Raw genomic sequence first — 26,705 nt, 5'->3', positions numbered from 1 at the left:
ATGCTCCGAGTCTGGAGTAAATCATAATGTTTTGAATCCCCATGTATCTTCCTGCCTTCTAATACCTGTTTAAAGGCTTTGTTGTCTATGCTTCGTTTTCCAGCATTCAGTCAACTAGCTAAGACTAGAAAGGCAACTAACTCTACTGGCTGAGAACCTGATCTCCATCTACTAATCTAATGACCTTGAAAGTCAGTTATTATGTAGAAACTGTGAAATATATAATAATCCCTCAATTAACCAAGATGAACCTCAGTGTTCTGGTTCATTTAATTTACTGGTTAACAGAGTTAAGTAAAAAACCTTTCAGTTGACTATTTCCTGAAAATACATTAGCATATTTTCTGCCTTAATAAATACAGTGAAATCGAAAATAATAAGAGCAAATTTATTTCCCTAACAAGAGTTAGGGCAAGGACTTCCACATCTTTATGATATCTTGCATAGAATATTATTTGGGGTAACCTTTTTCATATCATAGAATTTTAGGGCTCAGACATCGTTTAGTTCAAAATCTTAATTTCAGGCTTGAAGAATGTAAAACTCCATGTGCTTAAATGAATTTGCCTCAGGTTACACAGTTAGTGGCAAAGTCTGAATTGAAACTCAAGAGAGCCGACTCCCAAACTAGTGGTATCTAGTTATCAAGGTATTATAGGTTTATAAACACAGGAGATTCAGATGCATTTTCACTGATGGCACAGAGTATCTTAAAAAAAATTCCCCTAAGAATAGAATGTTGTTTCATGTCACTTGCCTCCTTCTGATAAAAACCGAGGGCATAATAACTTCTGTTTAATTTTGGTTGCTTCTAAGCAAGAGAGTTATCTTAATTTTGATCTTACCACTGTTTTGAAAATAGTGTGGGTTTCTGTGTTAGCTTTGGAAAATCAAGTTGATCCACTTCTTACACCTTAGGTAATAAAACTAAGTAATCAAAGATTTGGTTTCATAAATCCACCTGCGTGCTGAGCACCTAGGCACATGGAGACAGTTCTAAATGGGATTTTTAACATTGTCTGATTGCCCTTGTTTTGTGGTGTCAGGTCAGACAGTTAGCAATAGTTGAATGTAGTTTATTTTCTCGTGGTGTAATATTTAGAGAATTCAAGAGCATGTTAAGTAAAATGAATGCATACACAGTGTCTACATAAATGTAAATTTATTCATAATCAAGAGCAGAATATTTTCTATGGCATTTATCAAAGCAAATATCCTTATATAGGTATTGCTATAAAATGAAGAGTGTGTTTAAAACAAATAGGGACAATCTCATGTTTATATTCAGTTATTTTCAGATGTGCTATTAAACTTAAAAAAGATTATATTTCATCAAAAAACAAAAGGAACTACTGAGTATAAATTCCACAGTAATATCAAGGTCTTTTAAAAGACCTTTGTAAATAAAAGTGGTATTCTGTATTTAAAAATGCTATTGTCTTTCTAAAGAAGCCTTTAAACCATGTTGATTCTACGGTTTGATTAAGTGACTGTTCTTCTGAGATAAAAATGTAATGCGAACTGGTATATAATAACAATCAAGAATATTTGGGGGGTCATTTAAACCTTCACTGAAAAATATGAGACCTACATTTCCATACTGTGTATTGTTTTTTCCAATGAATACAAGCTCATGGTGAAATATCCTTATTAATTAAGCATTTTAGAAAAATTCGTCAATAATTATGACATTCTATAAATGATAAAAAGAAAAAAATTTCTGATAATCTCAACTTAGATTTGGGAAAATCTACTGACTCAGATTGTTATTCTATTATTTTGCATAATCTAAAACAAATATGTAGGTGTTAGATCAACAAAATTCCATAGAGGAGGTAAAGTGAGTTTTCAGTGTAAAAAACAATACATGAGGCTTCTGGTCTTGCTTTTTCTTTAAGTGAGGGAGAAAAGTTGAGACAAAGGGAAGTGAACAAACAAGGGAAGGGATGGGGACAGAAACAGTAATAGAAGTAAAGTGAACTTACTCCCAGCTTGATAAGGTATCTGTTACCAGGGAATAGGTCTCGTAGCACGTGAGCCTGGAAAAGTTCTGAACTGTTATAGATGACATCCCAAATGGCAAATTCAGGCGTGTGATTTGAAATATATAATAGATAGCACTCCAGAACTCCGTTTACTTTTCTTGGTTGTTTCCACCTGGGAATGTAAAAATAGAGCATCATCATCATTATCGTTCATTCAAGTCAAACCTGAACTATACGGGATTCATAAAGGACACACAGGAACATGGATTTATGGCACCATGAAGTAAAGCACACTGAAAGCTCAAAAGGGATTCACTTAAAAAACACACGTAGTTATTACATGCCTGTTCTGAATGGTATATCGGAAATAGGACATAGTGCCTGCTCTCTAGTTACTTGTAATTTTAATTAGCTAAAAATACAAAATTGTATACATGAGCACTTGATTTTGAACTTAAGTCACCAAATACAAATTATGAGAAGTAGAACATCTGAGAACTTATGAGAAATGGGAGAAAGAATGACATAAAGTCTTTAAAAATAATGCAGCAATCTAGCATAGAGTTAATACACAACTAGAGTACAGAAGAAGTTGAGGACTGGAAAGGCTGAGGTAGTCCAGTAAGATTTCTTAACTGAGCAGACACACCACCTAGATACATAAGATTGTAAACCTGATAGATGGATTCGATTTGGTAGGTGGAGGAAGAAGGCAGGGGTATTCCAGGTGAGAGTTATCCTGTGTCAGCGGGCCTGAGCAAGACAAGTCACGGAATAGACAGAAATTGGTAAATTGAGAAATACTTAGAGTAGTGGGGAATATTTTTGGGGTAAGTGATGTGAACTCAGTTGGGGGCACACTGAAAATCAATAGGGGGGTTTAGACTTGGAACAATGGGATATAAATCATAAAGTTTTTCAGCTTGAATGAATATCATAATATATTCAGTCCAAACTCTTCTTTTACAGATGAGAGAACTTAAGGTCAAGAGAGATGAATACAAACAAGTATTAACTGATGAGAAGGGAGACTTCTTAAGTTTTAATTCAGTACTGCAATATATCTTGTACCTCATATATTAGGTAATGGATAAGAATCACTAATTTTAAAAATAAAAAACATGCCCATATGTGAAAGTTTCTTTCTGACATCAACTGCAAGGAAACAAGAAGGTCCTAATTTATACTCAAAAAGAAAAAGAAAATACGTATTTGTACTTTCTAAATCCAATCATTACAATCATTGCAAATAATATCTCACATAAAAAGCCCAAGGTAGTCATGTAAGTGGTCAGTTTTCCTCTTATTAAAGTTTGTACAGAATCTGTATATATATGTATCTCAGCCTGATTGCATAAAGACAAAATGGAAATTAAGTTGGCAAGTGATAATCAAAGGTTCCCCGAACCACTGAACTAATCACTTCTATGCATTTAATCACAATAAAATTAATTTTATGTCAGAAACCCTTTGCTTGATTGAACCCACAGATTCTTGCATGAACCAGTGTGTGACAGAGACAATATTTCTACTTACTGTATGTATACAGTTCTAGAATCCAGGATGGTCAAAATTGGGGAATCCACATATTCTGGTGGCAGCTGTGAAGTGTACAGTATCACTGGAGAACTGTTTGTACATCCCACATGTGTGCAAGCACCGAGTATGAACTGGTGGGGTGTAAACACCGCTAAATCTACAGGTGCGAGAAGAAAATTTATTCACTATTATACTTTTCATTCAGGAGATCTTGCTCCTCTTCTACATTCTTGCTTCTTAGAACTGTTAAAAGCTTAAAATAAGAATCAATAGCCATAAAAATCAATAGCAATAAAATACAGCTTGTTTTATCCCTTATCCCTTAAATACACTCTGGTTATTTTTAAATAGACAAATGTTGGTCATACTCTGGGTTTAACTTTTTCATTTTAACAATTTGATTTCTTGAATGTCTGTGACCAGGTAAATCATTTTCTAAGTTTAGAGTTAGTTCAATGGCTTGGTTAAAAAAAAGAAACATTTACATTATTTTTAAAGCATATTTGAAGACAACCAGTTGCTTTTGAAATGCAAATGCACAGCTTGTAACAATGACTTTGTGCTTGTAATTACTTTTGCCGGATTGTTTTCTTCTGACCACCTGACCAACTATTATTTGACCTTCAAGTTGTCTAGTCTCAGTATAAATGCCTGTTTCTTTCTTAAGATGTCCCTAACACACCCTGCCATGACATCTTGAACAAGGTGGAGCTGCTGTCTTCTCCTTTATCTCCCACAGTATTTGCACAGATCTGTGACTTGCAACACTGTGTCATGATTTGTTTACATGACTATCTGATCCATTAGACTGAACATGTTAAGGGAAGGAAGGGTGCTAGATTTATTTGTACACTAGGTATTCAGCACAATGCCTAGGCCTTGTATGTTTTGAATACATGTTTTGAGTAAACAGGTGAAGAATTGATGAATGAGATGATCTAGGTACAGTTGACTATTTTCTCCTTCCCCTGAACTTCCCTCCTACTTTATACCTGTCTACTTTTTTTAAAGGATACTATATTCCTTGCATTAGTATAAACTAATCTATATTTTACTAATTCAATTCTGAAATACCCTGAACACTTTACTTATAAAGGTTCACAATAATTATTTTGTTGATGAATCTAACCAAAGTTCAGTCAATTTTACCAAGATTTAAACATCATTCATACTTTCATACTACTATAAATGATTGTTGTTTTCTGGAGTATTTTTGAAAGAAGCTAGCCACAGTTTAAGTAACACATATTCTTAAAACCTCCTTAACCTTGAACCACTACAATTTCATGTTTAAAAGATTAATGAAATGCAACCTAATTCAGGGAAATAGATTTTGCACTGCACTGATAGCAAAAGTAAACTAGGAAGAGAACACTTTGATTTTCATGCAAAGTATAATCAATTAGTTAAACATGTAGGTCATCAGAAGAAAGGCCAAAAAATAAATTTACACTAAATACAGTTACTCCAGAATGAAAAAGTAGTCATCAAGAAGAGACTAACAATGCTTTCGTTAAGCTTTATTTTCTTTACAACTTTATCCTAAAGGCACTCAATGGTACCAAGTTGAGGTGGGACACACAAGCAATGTGGTCAGATGATATGTTGCAAGGACACTTTGACGCCTATGGTGAAGCAGTATGCACTGCCAAGGACTTCTGAGATGACAATGAGCAGCCACACCATGTGTGCTCAAGCAAGACAGGGGTGGGGTGCCTTCATTTGCACCAACATTCTATGAACCTTGAGAAGTAAAACCACGAGAACTGTGGTCTCATATGTTACAAGGGGAGAAAACTATTATTTATTCTAGGAAAAATTCATGCAATGAATAGCTTCTTCTCACAGGCCCAATCCTGGCCACAATTATATGTTAATATGCTAATATCTTACATCTGTCATTCTCTGTTTTTTCATCTTCTTCTTCTGATTCATAGGAACCTGGTGACCTCGCAGCCTCTCCTCTCTCCCACCTGTCTGTATTTCTTGCATTCTACAAGAAAGGGAAGCTGGGGGTTTGACTCTAAGCCCAGTTTCAGAAGCCAAAAAAGATACAGAACCTAAAGTAAAGGAGGAATCCATGATGCGGGAAATGAGAACAATTAAAAGAAAGCTATAGTATTTGAATATGAGAATCCATCTAACTTTTCTGAAATAACCTGCTCCAGCCAGAACTTGTAATCCGTATGACAGACTCTGAGCGACTTTGGAATATTTTGCATAAACATCTCTCCCGGCCCTACCAGATTATCTTGGTCAGCAGCAAATGAGAGTGGATGCTACAATGTTCTCCGGCCAGTAAACTCTTTGCGGTGGGGCAGGGTTTTTTTTTTTGCTTTCTGATATTCTAGCTTATTGAGGAAGGAATCTGTTTGCCCAGTTTGTAAGGTGATAAGGAAGCCATACCGTTCAAAGCAGTTCAGTACTTGCTTATTTGTGTTTGCTGGGGCAGACTTGCATAACAGAATCCTTAGCCATCTCAAGCTGATGGGGTCAGAATGCACTGTCATGGCATCACCATGTCACAGTTTCTTTTATCACAGACTGCACCACTCCCTTTCACACTACAGGCTTTGAAGGTGACCTCGATCCCCTCACTCATGAACTCACCTGGAATTTGCCTCAGATGGGTATAGCTTCTTCTAGCAATTAGTACCAGGGTTACTACTTGTACCTAGATTCTATTGTGACAAAATATCCTCCTCCATGAATTGGGAAACATCCAACTTCGTAATAGTTAGGCCTGTGAGAGACCAGGATGAAGAGGTGAACATGCCTGGAAGGCCATGTTGCTTGAGAGGCCCGGTGTGACTGGTTACCTGAAACTGACATACCAAATCTTGTCAAGTCCTCCATTCACAGCTAAGATTTTTACCCCTAGACTACTTAATGTGTTGTGATGTTTACGGGTGAGAAAGATCTTACATTTTAAGAGATAGAATGGCTTTAAGTGGAATGTCTGTCTAATGGAGTTTAAGGATTTTTGTGCTAGACAATGCAAAAAAGTGCTATAGAAAACATAAGACTACATCAGGAAGATTCGGGAGTGCTGGGTAATTTTAAAAGGTAATAGTCAATGAAGGTTGCAGGAGAGAGGTGACATACTGCACAAAGACTTAGAAGGGTTGAGGGTACAAGTCGTGGGTATTCTTGGGGCAGAACCATTCCAAGAGAGGAAATAATCAGAGCAAAGGCTTGGAAGGAGGAACATGCCTGGCATAGATACAGCAAGGAGGCCAACGTGGCTGGAGTAAAGCAAATGAGGCAGAAATAAGTAAGAGATGACATCAGAGACCTAAGGAGGAATGAGATCATGAGCCTTATAGATCTTTGCACAGATTTTGGGTTTTAATCTAAGAGATCCTACTTAGGAAACCACTAGGAGATTTTGAACAGAGCTGTTGCATGATCCAACATCGACTTTCATGATATCACCCTGGTCACTGCATGGAAGAAAGACTATAGTGAGCAAGAATATAAGCATACATCTCACTTAATAAAATAAGTAAGTCATGGGGATGTAATGTACAGAATGAGAAATACATTAGATAATATTGTGTTAACTTTGTATGGTGACAGATGGTAACTAGACTTACTCTAGTGATTATTTCACAACGTATACAAATGTTGAATCACTGTGGTATACACATGAAACTAGTATAATATAATATGTCAATTGTCCTTCAATTTTAAAAAAATAGGCTATTATAGTAATGAGGTAAGTGAGGCTTGTAGTAATCAAGAAAGAAATGGTTGGATTCTGGATGTTTTCCAGCTTTATTGAGATATTATTAACATAAAGCATTTAAATTTAAGATAAAAATGTGGTAATTTGATATCCATATGTATCATGAAATGATTATCAGAATAAGGTTAGTTAATACCTCTATCCACTTGTATAATTAACTTTTCTTTGTGTGGTGATAACATTCAAAATTTATTCTCTTAACAACATTCTTGTATATAATACATTATTATTCATTACATTTCCGATGTTGCACCTTAGATCACCAGAACTTATTCATCTGAGAGCTGGAAGTTTGTTCTCTTTGACTGACATTGCTCCATTCATCCCCTCTCCTTTGTCCTGATCCCCTGGCAAACACCAGTATGTTCTCTGTTTGTATGAATTGAATTTTTTATTCAATGTGAAAATATACAGTATTTGCAGAATAAATAACTCTGTCTGATTTATGTCACTTAGCATTATGCCCTGGAGTTCCATCCATGTTGTTTCAAAAGGCAGAATTTCCTTCTTTTTATGACTGAATAATATTCTAGTGTGTGTGGGAAGGGGAGGTGTGTGTGTGTGTGTGTGTGTGTGTGTGTGTGTGTGTGTGTGTGTACCACAATTTCTTTATCTACTCATCCATCAATGGACCCTTAGGTCATTTCCATGTCTTGGTTATTGCAAATAATGTTGCAACAAACATGGAGGGTGCATATATATTTTTGAATTAGTTTTCTTTTTCTTTATATATATAACCAGAAGTGGAATTTCTGTACTGTATGGTAGTTCTATATTTAATGTTTTGAGGAATTTCAATACTGTTTTTCCATAGTGGCTGCATGAATTTACATTTGGTTGGTGGTTTCTTCTGCAGAGCAGAAGTTTTTTTTACTTTGATGTAGACACCCTGGAGTTTTGCTTTTTTTGCCTTTGCTCTTTTTTGTTGTTTTCTGTCCAGTTTTCCTAATATTATTTATCGAAGGGACTGCTCTTTCCCCATTGTATATTCTTATCTCCCTTCTCATAAATTTGACCATACATGTTTGGGTTTATTTCTGGGCTCTCCATTCTGTTTCACTGATATATGTGTCTGTTTTTATGCCAGTACCATGCTGTTTTGATTACTATAGCTTTATAATATAGTTTGAAATCAGGAAGTGTGATGCCTCTAGCTTTGTTCTTCTTTTTCAAAATTGCTTTAGCAATTTGGGTTCTTTGGTGGTTCCATACAGTTTAAAGATTGTTCTATTATAGTGAAAAATGCCATTTTAATTTTGATAGAAATTCTATTGAATCTGTTATTAGTTTGGATGGTTTAGACATTTTAATGATATTAATTATTCCAATTCATAAGTATGGCATATCTTTCTATTTATTTGTGTCTTCAATTTCTCTTATAGCTTTTTAGTTTTTAATGTCCAGTTATTTCACCTCTTTGCTGAAATTTATTCCTAGGTATTTTATTCATTTTGATGCAATGGAAAATTGGATTATTTTATTTCTGTTTCTTATAATTCATTATTAGCACATAGAAATGTAACAAATTTTGTACATTGATTTTGTATCCTGTAACTTTACTGAATTAGTTTATTAGCTCAATCAGTTTTTTGGTGTCATCTTTAGGGCTTTCCTATATATGACATCATGATGTCTACAAATAGTGACAGTTTTATTTCCTTTCCAATATGTATGCCTTTTCTTTCTTTTTCTTGCTTAATTGCTCTGGCTAAGACTTCCAGTACTATGTTCAATATAAGTGGTAAGAGTGAACATCTTCATCTTATTCCTTTTCTTAGAGAAATAGCTTTCAACTCCTCATCATTGAGTAATATATTAACTGTGGATTTGTTATATATAACCTTTATTATGTTGAAGTATGTACCTTCTATACCACTTTGTTGAGAGTTTTTATTAAAAACGAATGTTCAATTATAAAACTTTTTCTGCATCTATGGAGATGATCGCATGTTTTTCATCCTTCATTTTGTTAATATGGTGAATCACAATAACTAATTTGTGGATGTTGATCTATCCTTATATACCTGGAATAAATCCCACTTGATCATGATTTTACTGATTTTACTGTGCTGAATTCAGTTTGCTAATATTTTCTTGAGGATTTTTGTGTCTATGTTCATCAGAAGTACTGGCCTGTAATTGTCTTTTCTTGTAGTATTCCTCGTTTGGTTTTGTATCAGTGTAATGCTGGCCTTATAAAATGTGTTTGGAAATGTCCCTTTATCTTCTATTTTTGGAAAAGTTTGAGAAAGACTGGTATAATTCTTTGTTTGGTAAAATTCACCAGTGAAGCCATCTGGTTCTGAACTTTGATTTGTGGGGAGATTCTTGATTACTGATTCAACCATTAATTTGCTCAGATATTCAATTTTTTGATAATTCAGTCTTGATAGATTATGTTCCTAGGAACTTATTCATTTCTTCTACACTGCCAAATTTATTGGTATATAATCATCCATAATAGTCCTTTATCATGCTTTGTATTTTAAGTGTTATCATTTGTAACATTTTCTCTCACTTCTGATTTTATTTGAGACTTCTCATGTTTTTTTTGGTGAATATAGCTTTGCCAAGGTTTGTCAATTTTGTTTTTCTTTTCAAGGAACTAGCTCTTGGTTTCATTGATGATTTATATTGCCTTTTTATTCTCTATTGCATTTTATTTCCATGTGATCTTTGTTATTCCCTTCTTTCTACTAACTTAGATTTTGTTTTCTCTTATTCTAGTTCCTTGAGATGTAAAGTTAGATTATTTTAGAATTTCTTGTTTCTTGATGTAGGCATTTATCACTATGAACTTACCCCTTCATACAGTTTTTGCTGTATCCCATAACTTTTGGTATGCTATGTATCCATTTTCATTTCAAGACATCTTTTATTTCTTCTTTGTCCACAGGGGTCAACCAGGTGCCAGGGACCACAAGGGTAGGCCCAGAATCTGCATCTGTAGGGGATGATACAGGGCTTGGATAGTCTAGGAGCCTGGCTTTCTGGAAACTGTCCTGGAGCCTGAGGCCGTGGGGCTGGCATGGAACTGAGGTAACCCTGGAGCCACAGGAGTCACAGGCTATAACCTGGGATTCCAGGGACAGGTTTAAAGTTTGTGTCTTTGGGAACTATTGTAGTGTTGGGTCAGGCTAGATTCCTGGGTCCATGGGAGCTATCCTTGACACTGGAGCTACAGGAACCTGGTGCTGGGACAGACCAGGGGCTTAGATACAGGAGCCTGCCAGGAACCTAGTGCCACAGAAGCTGGCTGGGGCCATGAGAGCTGGCAGGTGCCAGGATGGATTAGGAGCCTATGTTTTCAGGAACTCATGGAAGCCCCTGGGACCATGGCAACTGCTCAATCTTGAGTGAACCAGTGGCCTCATTTCCTGAAAGCCTACTGGGAGCCTGCATCTGAGGAAGACACCTAGAGCCTCAGGAGTCACCGGGCCCACTACAGCCTATATAAGTGAGGGGTACACTGGGTCCCTGGGTTTTTAGGCTACCAACAGGATCCTGGTGTTACAGAAACTTCCTGGGCCTCAGGAGCCACCTGGGGCCACTGCAACTGGCATGCATTGGCATGAACTGGAGGCCTGGATTCACAGGAGGCTGGTGGGAGCCTGGTGCCACAGTGGCTCCCCGGGTCTATGGAAACTGCCTAAGACCACTGGAGCCAGAAGCTCTGGGTCTGGATTCATGGGAACATACAGGGATCCACCTAGGGCCTTAGGAGCTGACTTGGTGCTGGGCAGGTCAGTTCTGGGATCCATAATGAAGTTAGGCACCCACTTTACTCCCCTTGCATGGGGAGAGCGTCTCTCTGTGCTGGGCTGAGCAGGCTTAGGGGAGGATAATGAAGGTAATGTGACCTATCCTCTTGAACATGATTTTTCCTGTTTTTGTGCTTTACCAGGTAGTGTAATCCATCACCTGGAATCCTTGGCTCTTGTAAAGATATTTTTGTGTGTGGAAAGTTCTTCAAATTGATGCTTCTGGAGAGGAAGGGTGTGGAGGATAGAATGAACCAAGAAATCCCTATGTCACCATTTCACTGGTATTATTCCAAGAGGGTCTCTCTGGATATGCTTTAAAGGCAGAGCAAACAGGATTCCTCAGTGCACTGCAGGCAGCATGAGAGAAAGAATGGAGCCAAAGTCGACTCCATGGTGCTTGGCTGGAGAAAAGGCAAGAATAAAGTAACCATTAATTTGGTTGACTATCACAAACAAAACTGGTTATGAATGGGAAGATAAAGCATTCATGTTTTAGACATGGCAAGTGTGAGATACCAGTTAGAAGCAAGTGGAGATATCAATTAGTCAATTGGAATACAAGCTTGGAATTTCAGGAAGTCCTGGACTGAGAAATAATTTAGGAAGTCAACATCATATAGATGACAATAAAAGTGGATGAGAATACGAATACAGTGAGTGTACAAAGAAAAGAGAAAATGTGTAAGGACATGTACCCTAAGATACCAACCTTAAACTGTCTAGCAGAAAGCAGAAACCAACCAAGGAGAGCAAGCAGTAAGGTATGAGTGAAATAACGAGATATGGTGTCCTCTAAGTCATATGGTTCAAATATTTTAAAGGTGACAGATCAAATAAGATGAGGATTAAACAGGCCACTGGGTTTGGCAGTATGGCAGTCATTAGTATTCGTGCCATAGAAGTTTCAGTGCAGTTATGAGCATCAGAGCCTGACTCAAGTGGATTTAAGAGGGAATGAGAGAAGAGGAATTAGAAATAGTGAATACAAACAACTTTTTAAAGAAGTTTTGCTGTTCAGAAATGAAACAATACATGGAAGATAAGTAGAGTCCAGAGAAGATTATCTTTTTAATAATTTAAATGAGATAAAAAATATATTGCATGGTAATGGGAATGACCCAATAGAGAAAGCAAAATTAGTAATAGATGAAAGAGGAGAGAATTATAGGAGCTTTGTCCTTGACTATGTGAAAGAATGGAATCTAGTATGAAAGTGGAGAATTTGGACTTAGAAATGAACAAAGATTGATAACCTTTAGTAACAGGAGAGAAGGCAGACAATGTGGGTATGAATGCTGGTTGGTGGGTAGATGGGAGTGGGAACATGTGGGATTTCTTACAACCACTTAAATTTTCTCAGTGAAGAAGGAAGCAAGATCATCAGCCAAAAGTAACCTTTTGATTCCCTAGAATAACATGCTACAATGGCCCTCTATTGCTCTTAGAATGAAATATAATAATGGTGAATGAGATACTATTTGACTTAACACCTGCCTGCTTCTCCTCATTCCTTCCATACACTGAACATATTTCTGTTCCTCTAACACTATGATCTCACACTTCCAGGTCTTTGCAGGTGTTGTTCCTGCAAACTGAAATCTATTTTCTTTCTTTATATTTGCTAAATTTTTCTCATCCTTCAGGTTCATTCTCCTCTGAGTGGTATTTCTTGATAATCTAATAACATGGCCAACGCCACCTCAGATACTGTCATATTACCTTGTTCAGTTACTTATCATAACTACCAAAACATGTCACAAATTGCCTTACCATTTATTTCTGACTTAATATCCTTTCCAGGAGAAGGTAAATACCTTGACTTCAGAGAGAGATTTTCTATCATGTTCATTATATCTCCAGAATTGGTGTGATGTCTAATTAGCATATTTTTATTTGTTGAATGAATAAATAGAAAAGACCAGAGGGAGATCTTTATGTCCCTTACCAATTTTTTCTCAGAAATAATGTCTAAAAATCTCAAAGAATCTATCATAATTATGATAACTAAACAAGGTGATGTGGTAAGTATTTGGGGATGGAGGTGGCCATGTTAATAGAATATCAAGAAACACCACTCAGAGAATGAGCTTGAAGGATGAGAAAAATTCAGCCAATTTTTGATAATGATATAAATAGTAAACGTATACAACTGTCCGACCAATGGAGGAGTGTGCATTTATGAGATGAAGGAGAGTCATTATTAAAAAATAAGGAAAAAGCACAGTTGTATTTGAATGCCAAAACATAATGGTCAAGCCTATACACTTCATAAAATACCATGAGTTAGAGATTCACTAAAATATTAACAGTGTTTCTCAGAGTGAGGGCATTTGGATGACTTAAAATTTATTTATATTTTGGTTACATATATTTCTCAAATTGTATGATATACATGATATAGATGGAGAAATGACAGCACAGTTTACCAATATTAACCATTATTTAAGAAAATGTATTCCCAAGAGCTAGCTGACACATGCCCTATTATACCTTCCACATCATACTTCTTTCTTCAATGACTTCACCATTGGCTCAGTTTTCTTTTCAATTACAATCCCTTTTTTGGCAACTCTAACATCCTCAATAATGACTCATCTCCACTCTGGCTTCACTTTAACTTCCTCAAATGTAATACCCTTCACCTCTGCTTCATTTATTCAACATTCAGCATAGTTAAACCCATTTCTTGATCATCTTTGGAACTATTTCCAAGATATTTAATCTAAAATCTGCCCTCTCAGATCACAAACAGGTAACCTCCCATCTCTTTCACTTGTCACATCAATGCAATCACTCCTTTGCTAGTATACAATGTCCAGTCTCAGTACTTTCTTATTTCCAGAGTATCTGCAACATCTGCATTTTCCTCAATATGATCTTTGATCACCCATTTCAAAGCCATACTCTCCAGGTGGCTAGTGTTCTTCACCTCCCAAGCCCCTTTCTCTATCAACTATCCCTATTCCTAGCTCCAGATAAAGCTCATCATCTCATCTCTCTAATACTTCTCATATCTCTGAGATGTGACTGAGAGACTTTGCTCAACATACAGGAAGTGTCTACTATAATTTTAGTTTTTCCAATTTGAATCACACTCTGGGCACTTCTCAGCAAAAACTGTGTTGTTCCCTTATTTCTCCCTTTATTGTATTGATCCTTTTTTCTCTCTCTCCTTTCATGGTTTGGCATATTCTCTGGAGGGACTGAATGGGGTCTAAAATTGGAGGCTTCAGGTATAGCTTCCTCCTTTGAACCCCTGTAATACTTGGTATTTATATCCTGGGGTCTGAGATCAAAATGGCTGTCATATTAATGTATGATTGTTTTTATTTTTCCTATCCTTCCCAGCCCCTGATCCCATGTCTTTCCGTCACTTAAATTCTTACCTCGATTTCCCTCAATTAAGTTATAAATCTAGATTGATCTATAAAATAGACAGTATCTTTAAAATAAAATGTGGTTGGAATATTGTCAAAATGGCCATCCTGCCTAAAGCAATCTACAGATTCAATGCAATCCCCAACATTCTTCAATGAACTAGAGCAAATAGTTCTAAAATTCATATGGAACCACAAAAGACCCCGAATAGCCAAAGCAATCCTGAGAAGGAAGAATAAAGCAGGGGGAATTACACTTCCTGACTTCAAGTTCGACTACAAAGCCACAGTAATCAAGACAATTTGGTACTGCCACAAGAACAGACCAATAGACCAATGGAACAGACTAGAAAGCCCTGATATAAACCCAACCATATATGGTCAATTAATATATGATAAAGGAGCCATGGACATACAATGGGGAAATGACAGCCTCTTCAACAGCTGGTATTGGCAAAATTGGACAGCTACATGTAAGAGAATGAAAGTGGATCATTGTCTAACCCCATACCCAAAAGTAAACTCAAAATGGATCAAAGACTTGAATGTAAGTCATGAAACCAGAACACTCTCAGAAAAAAATATAGGCAAAAATCTCTTGGACATAAACATGAGCAACTCTTCATGAACATATCTCCCCAGGCAAGGGAAACAAAAGCAAAAATGAACAAGTGGGACTATATCAAACTAAAAACCTTCTGTAAAGCAAAGGACACCATCAGTAGAACAAAAAGACATCCTACAGTAGGGGAGAATATATTCATAAATGACATATCCAATAAGGGGTTGACATCCAAATTATACAAAGAGCTCATGCACCGCAACAAACAAAAAGCAAATAAGCCAATTAAAAAATGGGCAGAGGAGCTGAACAGACACATCTACAAAGAAGAAATTCAGATGGCCAACAGGCACATGAAAAGATGCTCCACATCGCTAATCATCAGAGAAATGCAAATTAAAACCACAATCAGATATCACCTCAAACCAGTTAGGATAGCCAACATCCAAAAGACAAACAACAGCAAATGTTGGTGAGGATGTGGAGAAAGGGGAACCCTCCTTCACTGCTGGTGGGAATGTAAACTAGTTCAACCATTGTGGAAAGCAGCATGGAGGTTCCACAAAAAACAAAAAATAGAAATACCATTTGACCCAGGAATTCCACTTCTAGGAATTTATCCTAAGAATGCAGGAGTCCAGTTTGAAAAAGACATATGCACCACTATGTTTATTGCAGCACTATTCACAATAGCCAAGAAATGGAAGCAACCTAAGTGTCCATCAGTAGATGAATGGATAAAGAAGACGTGGTACATATACACAATGGAATATTATTCAGCCATAAGAAGAAAACAAATCCTACCATTTGCAACAACATGGATGGAGCTAGAGGGTACTATGCTCAGTGAAATAAGCCAGGTGGAGAAAGACAAGTATCAAATGATTTCACTCATCTGTGGCATGTAAGAACAAAGAAAAAACTGAACAAACCAGCAGCAGAATCACAGAACCCAAGAATGGACTAACAGTTACCAAAGGGAAAGGGATTGGGGAGGATGGATGGGAAGGGAGGCATAGGGGGGAAAAAGAGGCACTACAATTAGCAGATATAATTTAGTGGGGGGGTGGACATGGGAAAGCAGTATAACAGAGAAGACAAGTAATGATTCTATAGCATCTTACTACTCTGATGGACAGTGACTGTAATGGGGTATGTGGGGGGACTTGATAATCAAGGGAGTCTAGTAACCATAATGTTGTTCAAGTAATTGTACATTAATGATACCAAAATAAAATTAATTAATTAATTAATTAATTAATTTTAAAAAATGTGGTCGGAAGCAGAAAGAACAAGATGACCCTCTTGGACAGAACCACTAAGGGGACAGAGGACTCAGGTTCAGATAGAACATCTGAGAGAAACAAGGAGTACTTAGTGCCCCACTTCCTGCACCTCAGATTTCCAGATTGCTGGAATAAAGATAGAAGGAAGGAGAAAGAAATGTGTGGGGTCCCAGGAGGAGGGACCCTGACCCTTGTTTTGAAGATAGAGTCCCAGGGAAGGAACAGATCCCAGCTAAAGAAAACACTTGGCAGGGCCAAGAAAACATATGTAGGCAGGCAGGGCCACAGAAAACATTGCAAGGATTTTAGTTTTCCAAGTTTGATACAGAAACAATAAAGAGATCTACTGGATCTGAAGGGATTATCTCAAAAGTGATCTATTTGCATAGACAAGGAAAGAGCTGTGGAAGGTCATATTCCAAATGCCAAGAAACTGTGTAGGACTCTAGCTTTCACAGAATCAGAGAAGAGGAAGGGACCTCTGAGAATGACTGTGACTCATTTATTATTAGCTAAATTGCAGGGGAGTGAAGTTAGATGTTAAGCTGAGCTATAGAAATAAAGATATAGTTAAACATAGAAATAGAAATAAAAGTATACCTCTTATTGACTAAGATTTATACATGCTCCATGCTCAATTGGCACTTCATTTATGTTTATGATGACTACAGAGCCAAGATTTTCAAACTAGTGAAGAATTGATTTTCTTTTCCAATGTTTTTCTTAAGATAATTTAATTCTCTCTCTCTCTCTCTCTCTCTCTCTCTCTCTCTCTCTCTCTCTCTCTCACACACACACACACACACACACACACACACACACACACATGTTGGGCCACATTTCTGGTTTGGAAAATCTGATTGCTATGCCTTTGCTACAATAGGAATTAAGGATTTTCTTTTGATTCTGAAAATTAGAGAACTATAAACTCAGTAAAAATATAAAGAAGAGAAAACCACTGATGAAACAGCTTTTTTGACTCCCAAAGTCATTTTTATGCCTGTACTATCCACCGCAATGTTGATTACTCTCAATGTATTTCCATAAGAAGATGAAGTGTCACTAGCATCCTTTGAATAATGAGGCATGAAAAAAGGACGAGATAGGCTCGAACATGACACATGGAGGAGGAAGCTGCCCAGGTGGCCGACTGGGAAATCCCCGGTGAAACAGAAGACGTTCAGAAGAAGGGAAACGAAAATTAAAGAGAGAAGGTAGCATCAGATGGGGAGAGAAAGAGTAGCTATGTGTAAAAGGAACAAATGGAGTGAGAGACATTTTTAAAAGAGTTCATTTAAAAAAGTGATAAAGAGGATTAGAGGGGAAGCAGGACTGAGGCATTCTTCGGGAATGAAGCCATAAACAGTCTCCAATTTATAATTTAGAGCAAGAGGAATATAATGATATCTGTCTCCTCTCTGCCTAACTGCGACTGATTTGGTAATATGTCTCTACCGATGTGATTAGGCCCTTCAAGGGCAATGTAATGGATCAATGGATTCAAACAATTGTAGGTATGTACACAAATCTGAGTTGAGTAAATGGAGGGTGGGGGAACCCTGAAAACATAAGGCCACTGTTTGTCAGAGCCCCTTAGCAACAACATCTTGTTTTCCATTTGCTTGATTGCATCATTTGCATAAGATCAAACACAGGGAGTTGTGGACAGGGAAAAACAGATCACTCTAATATGCATTAGAAATGGATCCACAGGCATTATCCTGAGACGTGTTACAAGGAAATGCATCCCAGTGCATGGAAACCTCACCGATTACTGTCAAGCAAACTATAATTTACAATACTGGCCATGAATTATATGCTATTTTACGATTGATTTCATGCTGTTGTTCGGAGAATTTCATTGATCTCAATTTACAAAATGAACCAGTAAGTAAGGAATGATTTTCTTTTAACTTCTGGTGTAAACTGAGGAATTTATACTTTCTGATGGGTTTCTTCCACTAGAAAATTAAAAAGCAGTTCTAGCTTCTTTATTATCTAATGAATGTTAAGTAGGTGTTTTTCTGCCAAACTTCCAGTATGCTTTTGCAAATGAAAAATATAGCTATTTCCTGATTTTCTTCTCTCCTTTCTGTTCATTCAACAAATCATCATCTGCATATTTAAAAACTAACTTGTTTAAAAATAAGTGGGGACAATCTAGGTAACCACTGACCACATCTCCTTCTGTCATTTGGCATTTCAACTTGTGAACGCAGCTAGGTTATGGCTCAGTGAGAACACATCTTAGGCGGCAAACCTACAAAGTGGTATGTTTTCCATAGATGCCTGGGAAGCAATGAGCTATGCCAGCATGCACATAGAATGTCAGGTTGCATTCATCTCTGCCATGTGTAGCCTGTGTTCCACAATTGCTTGCTCAGACTTTTGATTTCAGAAAAATCAAACTCTAACCTTATAATTAATAAAAACTGAGGCTTTCTTTAGCCTGAACATTACTGCTTTTCTCCTTTTAGAAGCCTTTACTTGTCACATGCTTTTCTTGGCTACATGAGTAATTAACCATCACCAACATCCAGTCCAGCATTTGCAAACTAGTTTGCAGAGCAGGAATCACTTTGCACTGATAAAGACTCATATATAAAACTGTAGCAAACTACATTACTAAACTCGAATTTTCTGTTTATGCTTACACTATTTTCCATTTCATGAGAGTAGTCTACATCCATCCCTTTTATCAAAACCCTATTCAAAGTTTGTTATCCATGAAGCATCTCCTGACACCCCTCAATGTGTACTCTATGTAGCTGGTCATCCTTATACCAATCATACCAGTATTCATAGTGTTACAAGCTTTTTGAGAACAAGCATGCATTTTCTTATAGGCATCCCTTATGAACTCTAATACTTTGACTTTGGACACTCCTGATGATTGAATAGAAAAAAACTTCATTGCAATAAGAAAACTGGAAGTAAGGGAAGGAAAACCTGGTACCTCCATCAAGATAGCAGCAGGTGGCATGTGTGTGGGGGGGCAGCCCAGCCTGCTGGAAGTTGTCAGTCACTAGTTTGGGGGAAAAAAAAAACATCACTGTCAGTTGTGATAATGAGGCATGATGTTTCCTCATTTTCCTCTTTTCTTCTTTGGCTGGTTAGAGAAGTCTTCATGCAAAACTCCTTAGGCTGACAGCATTCTTAGCCAGCTGTCTTGCAGTCTGGTTTCCTGAGCAGCTCTTATACTTGATCTGTAATGAATTTTAGTATATTGTGCCCAAGGTTGTTTTTTCTTGGTTACTTTTATAACATAACCCTAGCACTGTCTTACCGCTTCAGCCTCTCTTTCTACACACACACACACACACAGGCACACATCCCACTGGCTCCTCTATTTGGTGTCTGGTTAAGGAGAACTATAGAATTAGGGAGTCAGTAACTGCTTTTGATTTTCATAAATGCTTTCAACTCACAAACAGGAGAAAATTGAGATAACTTTCCAGGAATACTGTCCAAACAAACTTTAATCATATTAACTTAGCTCAATATCGCTTACAAAACTGGAGGATTTCCCCCAGAATTGATTGGATATATTCTACTGGCATATGCTGTAGCCACCTCAGGAGTCACTTAATATCTCACAAGACAATACTCTACTCATGTGACATTTTTTTTAAACAACGGAATTTGAGGAGACATAAGGAGAAAAGTCATAAATATCCAGCTGCCCATGGCAAGAAAAGAATAAATTTATGAATCAGTGTTCCCCACAAAGTATTCTACGAAGGTAAGATATTTTTTAAAACAAGGGCTGTCACATTGACTACCTGCTATTTGGCAGGCATTGTTAAGTATATTTTATACTCTCTCATCTATTTTAAGTCTCAAAGATTTAAGATCAAAGACATCAGCTGTGTAAGGCCCTGTGGCAAGATCAAAGGCCAGGTGAGTATTCTCAGATAGTGTGCAAGAGGACTCAGGTTGGAGGTGCCCATGGCCGGCTCATATCACGGACTGGACTCCCAGGGCTCACCCTGAACTGCCGGCTTAGTAAAGCTTTACTTGAGAATGGTTTTCAGTAAAGACTCATCATCAATCCTTAAACTGGTTTATTCCAACCTAGCCCTATACCAGGCACTGTACAATATAGGAGAAGTAATGAGTGTGTAAGAAGGAATATTGTAATAAAAAATGTTACTTGGACATTTGCTCTAATAGGTATAGAGGCTTGGAGAGGATCACCTGTTTAATTCATCATAAAATGTCCTTGCAATTTAATTTGGGATAATATGCTAAGAAAATTGTCCCCGCATATAAGATGAGAATGTGTAAAATGAAGGCAACGGATTTGCAGAACTTAAATTGTAACATTAGGGTATAAATAAATATCCTATTAAAATTACACTTCCACATCAACTTGTGCATCATCAGCGACCACTGCCTTTTCAGAAGCTGATGAAGTCTTTTCTTCACATATTTTTTTGTATTGCAGTATAACTGATACACAATATTATATTGGTTTCAAGTATACAACAGTATACAACATAGTGATTTGACAGTTATATACATTTTTAAGTGCTCACCCCAACTATTGTAGTTACTGTCGACATAGAAAGATGTTACAGAACTATTGACTCTATCGCCTATGCTATACTTTCATCCCCGTGCCTGATTTATATTATGATTGAGATGTTGTGCCTCTTTACACCCTTCACCTATTCACCCACCTACATCCACATCCCTCCCTCATGGTAACCCAGTCATTTCTCAGTGTCTGTGAGTCTACTGTTGTTTTGTTCATTTTGTTCTGTTTTGTTTTTAGATTCTGCAAATAAGGGAAATCATATGATATTTGTCCTTCTCCACCTTGCTTATTTCAGTTAGCATAGTCCATCTAAGTCCCTCCATGTGGTTGCAAAGGACAGGATTTGTTCCTTTTTTGGCTGAATAATATTCCATTGTATATATGTACCACATCTTCTTTATCCATTCATGTATTGATGGACATTTTGGTTGTAGAAGATGATGGAGTCTTCATTGTTATAGCTAGAAGTACTTCGGTCCATTGTAAGATTTCACTAAATTGTCCATCCTGAATATGTCCATAGAATAACAGATTTTTCCCTTTTAAAACAGCAACTTTCAGAAAAATGGATTTTTGACATTTATCCAGGAAAAAGTCCCTTACATTATAAGTGTTCATACAATGACAGTGTTTATTTCTAAGTAAATATTTTACTGATGCTTTTACATAAAGTAATACATCTGAGATCATTAATGTTATGTGTCAACTTGGCTAGGCTATGGAATCCACTTGTTTGTTCAAACACTATCTAGATGTTGCTGTGACATTTCAATCAGTCGATTTTAAGTAAAGTAGATAACCCTCCATACTGTAGGTGGGCCTTGTCCAATCATTTGAAAGTCTTACTAGCAAAGACTGAGGTTTCCCAAGTAAGAACTGATTCTGGCTCAAGACTGCATCATAGAAATTCTGCCTGAGTTTCCAGCTTGCTGGTGTGCCTTGAAGATTTTGGACTCAAGATTGCAACATCAACTTTTCCTTGGGTCTTTCACATACTGATCTGCCCTACTGACTTGGGATTTCAGATTTGCCAGCCCCTACAATCATGTGAGCCAATTCCTTAAAGTAAAAATTTCTCTCTCTTCTCTCTCACTCTTTATTTCTCACCCTGAGTAATACAATATCTTTGGTACCTCATAAAAGGAGACACTACCCTCAAGTGTAAGATATATTTAAATTTCTTTGGATATATCTGATGGAATGGGTGGCTAGCCTACTTTGCACGAGAACTAAAGACCAGCCTTCTTGGCACTAGGGGCAAGTCTGTCAGTCATAGAAGGAGGAAACAATTTGAGTGTACTCTTGATTCAGATACATCTGAGTGCCTCAGACCAACTCATGAGATGACTCCACAGAAGCCTGTTTGAGAACTGGGAAACATTTTGACTAATTCACCCCAAGGTAGGAAGGTGCTGGACATCCCTTGGTTCTTGGAAAAGTGAGCTTATTTTCAAAAGAGAGTTGTGTTTGTATTCAGATATCTTCTGGAGGAGAGTAACAACAGAAAGTTCTGGTTTTTTATACACTTTAAGTTACTGAAATGCACTCAGTGTTTCTTTAGGTCTCCCTTAAGAAAGAATAGTACAAGAAGAAGTCCATTCTTTCACCACCACTATTAATAGAGGCTTACTTAGCTTTGGTACCAGGAGCATGCCGGAAATCAGCAATGTATAATGGCAGGGGGATATAGGATCCTATTGGGGCAGTCTAACCTGGCAGGGCAGTCCTAGTGCCCACTCTGCCTGGTGGGGGGGTCTGAGGTGGTCTCTGGTGGGAAACTACTCCACCTGGCACAGCAGTGGGAGAGACTCAGGTGCCCTGTACAGCGATAGTGGTTGACTAACAGTGCTCCTGATGCTCAGAGACGGTGGTGCTTGTTCAGAGCAGGGCCATGTAGGACTTGCTTGATGAAGCCCTATAATGCTAGGCCAGCTGGTGTCAGACTTGATCCTAAGCGCATGGGAGAAACCTGTGCGGCTTCCCAGCAATGCATGAGTAATTTGCAGGAGGCAGAGACCATCTGCTAACAGGTGAGGGTGATGAGCATGAGAAGTAAATATTAGAAAAGACTTGTATATCTAAAGAGTTTAAGGAAAATTTGAGATGAATCTATCTACAGTTCTCCATATTCACCCATCTACCCTTCCATCCCTCTATCTATCCATCATCCATTCATCTATACATATTTCAGAGAATAATCATTGGGTATTCCCAGCATCAGATCTTGTGTTTTGGGACTGTTTGTTTCTTAGACAGACACTGTCTTTCAAGCTTGGATTCAGGAGAGGAGAGTGAAAACTGGTACAGTTTGCAGGTGATAAGAAACAGGGGAAGTGGATGTCTTTCCTTTTTATATAACTCCAAAATAACCTCATGCCTTTTTCTTCTCAGAACTGGTCAAAACCAAGAAAACAAAACAAAAAAGAGCAAGATATGGTCATTGATCTTGGGGAGAGAAAATAAGAAAACCTCATTTGGATAGTTAGATAGGTAGGTAGGTAGGTAGGTAGGTAGACAGATAAATGTTAGATGGTAGACACACACACATACATGAACCATGTTTTAACAAAAGTTAAGAGTTACGGTATTACAATACAGATATTAAGACAATATATCTGAATCCGAGACTACTTGGTTATACCTAATACAGCAAAAGTATATATTAATGTTACACTTAAAAATAATTTAAAATAGTACCTGATATAGAATAATATTCTGTATTTGTTAATTTAAAATAATGTTAATAAATGTGCTTATGTCCTTATTTATGTAATTATTTGTATTTTCCTGATTGTTTCACAAAAGTAATTATTTAAGTTTTGGGGTAACTATATACATGCACATAAAAAATTCTACTAGTACAGTACAAAAGAGTACAAAATGAACAGCAAAAATCTCCCTCACATTTCCAGCTAACTCATATACTTAACATTTTAAACACTGGGATAAGAAAGTCTGACACAAAAGTTTTTATGATGGATTTCACTGATAAAGCTGATACTAGCTATAGCTGAGTTCAGTTAATAACCATATAATCAATTTTCTCTATTTCTTTGATGTACCTGCTATTGTGTAAAGTTAAGACCCATAACAGAAGCAGGTAGGTAAAACATTAAATACTATTGGATGACATCATGGTGTAAGAAAGCAAAACAAAAAAGAGAGAGAAAGAAAAGAGAGAGACAGCAGATCAGCTAAGACTTGGGTTCGACTTTAGATTTGTATAACCATGAATGAATCACTGACTCAGTGTCTTAATTTTAGGCCTTGGTTTCTTAATTTGTCAAAAGGAATGGTATATTATTTATAAAATCTCTACCTACAGCTGTCAAAGATCAAACAGGACTGCCATAAAAGTGTTTCACAATGGAGAATACCTCATATAGGTACGAGAATACAATTTTAAACCATTATCAAAAAGGCAGAGGCTAACTGATTCTTTATATTTAGATGATACTCTCACTAATTAATGCTCATGAACACTCGTAGCAATATACTTTTAAAATGTTTACCATGTAATTCTGTAAAGCCCAGGATAAATTTTAGTGAGCTAAATCCAAACCATATAGTCAATTTCTTATAAAAGAAAGCATATATATTTGACTTAATACACATATTTAGATACAGGTTTTTTTACAATATTTACTCACTCCACGAATATTTATTGGGCATCTGCTATGTGCATCTTTTATGTGATTTATAAGCTAAGATTCAGCAATTAACAAAATGTATGTATTTCAGATTATTTCTTTTGAATTACACATTGCTGTGGGTTATGTTTTCCAAACTTCAGAGATCTTGTGTCTTATCTGGTATAGATATTCATTATATACTAATGATTTTAAACCACTTTAATTTATATTGCTTCAATAAATTTACAATATGAAATGGTAAATGATTTGAGAAGAATATTTGTGCAAAATTACAAATTATAATATATCTCTTATGAGAGAAACTGAATTACTTAAAAGAAGAACTAATTTGGGAAGAACTAAAGTTTCACTTATTAACAACAATTTACAGTGATGATAGAAGTACCAAAATACTTATAGACACAAAACTGAAAATGATGCATTAGCATTAGCATCTTACTATTCACCCCCAAAATGCTCATATTTTCAGGATTTTCATTTTTTATGTTACACAGTAAATCACATATGCAACTAAATTATGAGAGTATTAATAAAATATAAATCCAAGTATTTGCTTACTTATGCTATTATAGCCATCGCACAAAGAGAAAAATTAATGTATAGCCATTTAATTTGTCTTAGAGAATCTCTCTATATTTGGTGAACAGCCTCACTATTATTGGAATTAAAATAAAATTTTCTTAGAGCTTTCATGGTAGTAATTTTACAGGACATTTATTTCTTTAACTACACTCTGAATTATTCCTTAAATACTTGGATTAATGTTTGGTTAATGTTAGCATTTGTGAGCAAATTCTATTTATAGCACATCTTTAAAAATAGCACATTTCTTGACAGTGATAAATGGACTACAACTGTCATTAAAACAAAATAATAAAAAAGGAAGCCAAACTTCAATTTTTATAAAATGTTCTTTTTCAGAGGAGGAACTCTATAGATGCTGAATTTGAGAAACGTCTCGAAAGTTTGTTGGAGTTCATTTTATACTAAAGGTATACAACATTATGGAAAATATTTATTTGATTTATATTTTAAATACCAAGCTTAACTTTATAGTAGTGATTCAGCTGAGGGGAAATCTTTTAAAATTATCTATACATCTTTTCCGCACCCAGAGTTCCAACCTAGTAGAATTTATGACCTGCATCCTTTTGATTTTTGCATAATAGAGCTACACAGCGGGTAGAAAGTGACTTTATAATCTTCCTACATGAAATAGATATTCAAATATTTGCATATTTGGTAGTATATCCGTAGGAGTTGCTGGACTTGTATACATTTCCACATATGGTGGAAAAAAAGAGAGAGCAATGCAAGAATACCATCTTTGCAAAATAGCCTGCAAAAGTTGGGTTACATGAGACCAGCTTCCTTAAACTCATTGCATATTTTTTTTATTCAAGCTCTGTTTTCTACTGTTGTAGGTTTGAATGCAACTAAGAAGTATAGTAAATGTAGGGACAGGATTTTTAGTCAAGCTAGCAGGTTGCCTTTGACTAAGTCTTAATTCATTCAGTAATACTCATCTGAAGTTTCCCACTGATAGTAAAACAAGTATTTTATTTTAAAAATATGTACCAATCTTTTGGTTGTGATTACAAGGAATTTAATTATATAACCACTTTGAGTGTTTAAAATAACTAATCAATCTTTATATACTCTAATAAAATCAAACGACCCACATACACATATGAACAAAACAGCAGGTGACTCATAGACACTGCAAAGTGTCTAGTACCATGGGGGAGGGGTTGGAGTGGCTGGGTGGGGACAGAGAGGGGGAGCACAAAAATTCTCAATCACACTATTAGTTAATCACGGGGATAGTAGCACATCGTAGAGAATATAGCTAATGATTCTGAGGCATCTTTCTATGTTGACAGATAGTAACTATACTAGCAGGGGTGAGGATTTAATAATGTGCATAACTGTTAAATCACTGTGTTGTAAATTTGAAAACAGTATAAAATTATAGATCTATGATACTTCAATAATAAAGAAAAAAAATCAAATGAGTCATATTTGTAACCATTGAAAGGCACTTCTCGGGGGTTTTGCAAAAATTGTGTGCTTATGAGGTTTGCAATAGTGTGGCTGTGCAATACAGAGAAAGAGGAGGAAAATATTTACCCAAAGTATGTCAAGCTTTGGAACACACGTCACTTCTCTGATATGAATCAACTTAGCTGTCAGTTGGCTGGCTGTCAGTCTCAAATAAATTACTGTCTCTGAACATCTCTCTAAATACGAG

The 26,705-nt window shown here is 36.5% G+C and overlaps 1 protein-coding gene across 1 annotated transcript in view; it reads right to left on the bottom strand.

Annotated features, from left to right (window-relative positions):
• The window catches only part of USH2A (usherin), a 722,977-nt gene that overhangs the window by 326,545 nt on the left and 369,727 nt on the right, over positions 1 to 26,705 (bottom strand). Inside the window, exons 32-33 of the mRNA XM_036931704.2 lie at positions 3,522 to 3,681; positions 1,986 to 2,157 (exon numbers count right to left, since the gene is read on the bottom strand). Of these exons, the coding sequence (XP_036787599.2) occupies positions 1,986 to 2,157; positions 3,522 to 3,681 (332 nt within the window). The remainder of the gene's footprint in view (positions 1 to 1,985; positions 2,158 to 3,521; positions 3,682 to 26,705) is intronic.

This window comes from Manis pentadactyla, chromosome 19, assembly GCF_030020395.1.
Source record: "Manis pentadactyla isolate mManPen7 chromosome 19, mManPen7.hap1, whole genome shotgun sequence".
Lineage (NCBI taxonomy): Eukaryota > Metazoa > Chordata > Mammalia > Pholidota > Manidae > Manis > Manis pentadactyla.
The sequence above is the reverse complement of the archived record's forward strand: the minus strand, read 5'-3'. Positions and strand labels throughout refer to the sequence as shown.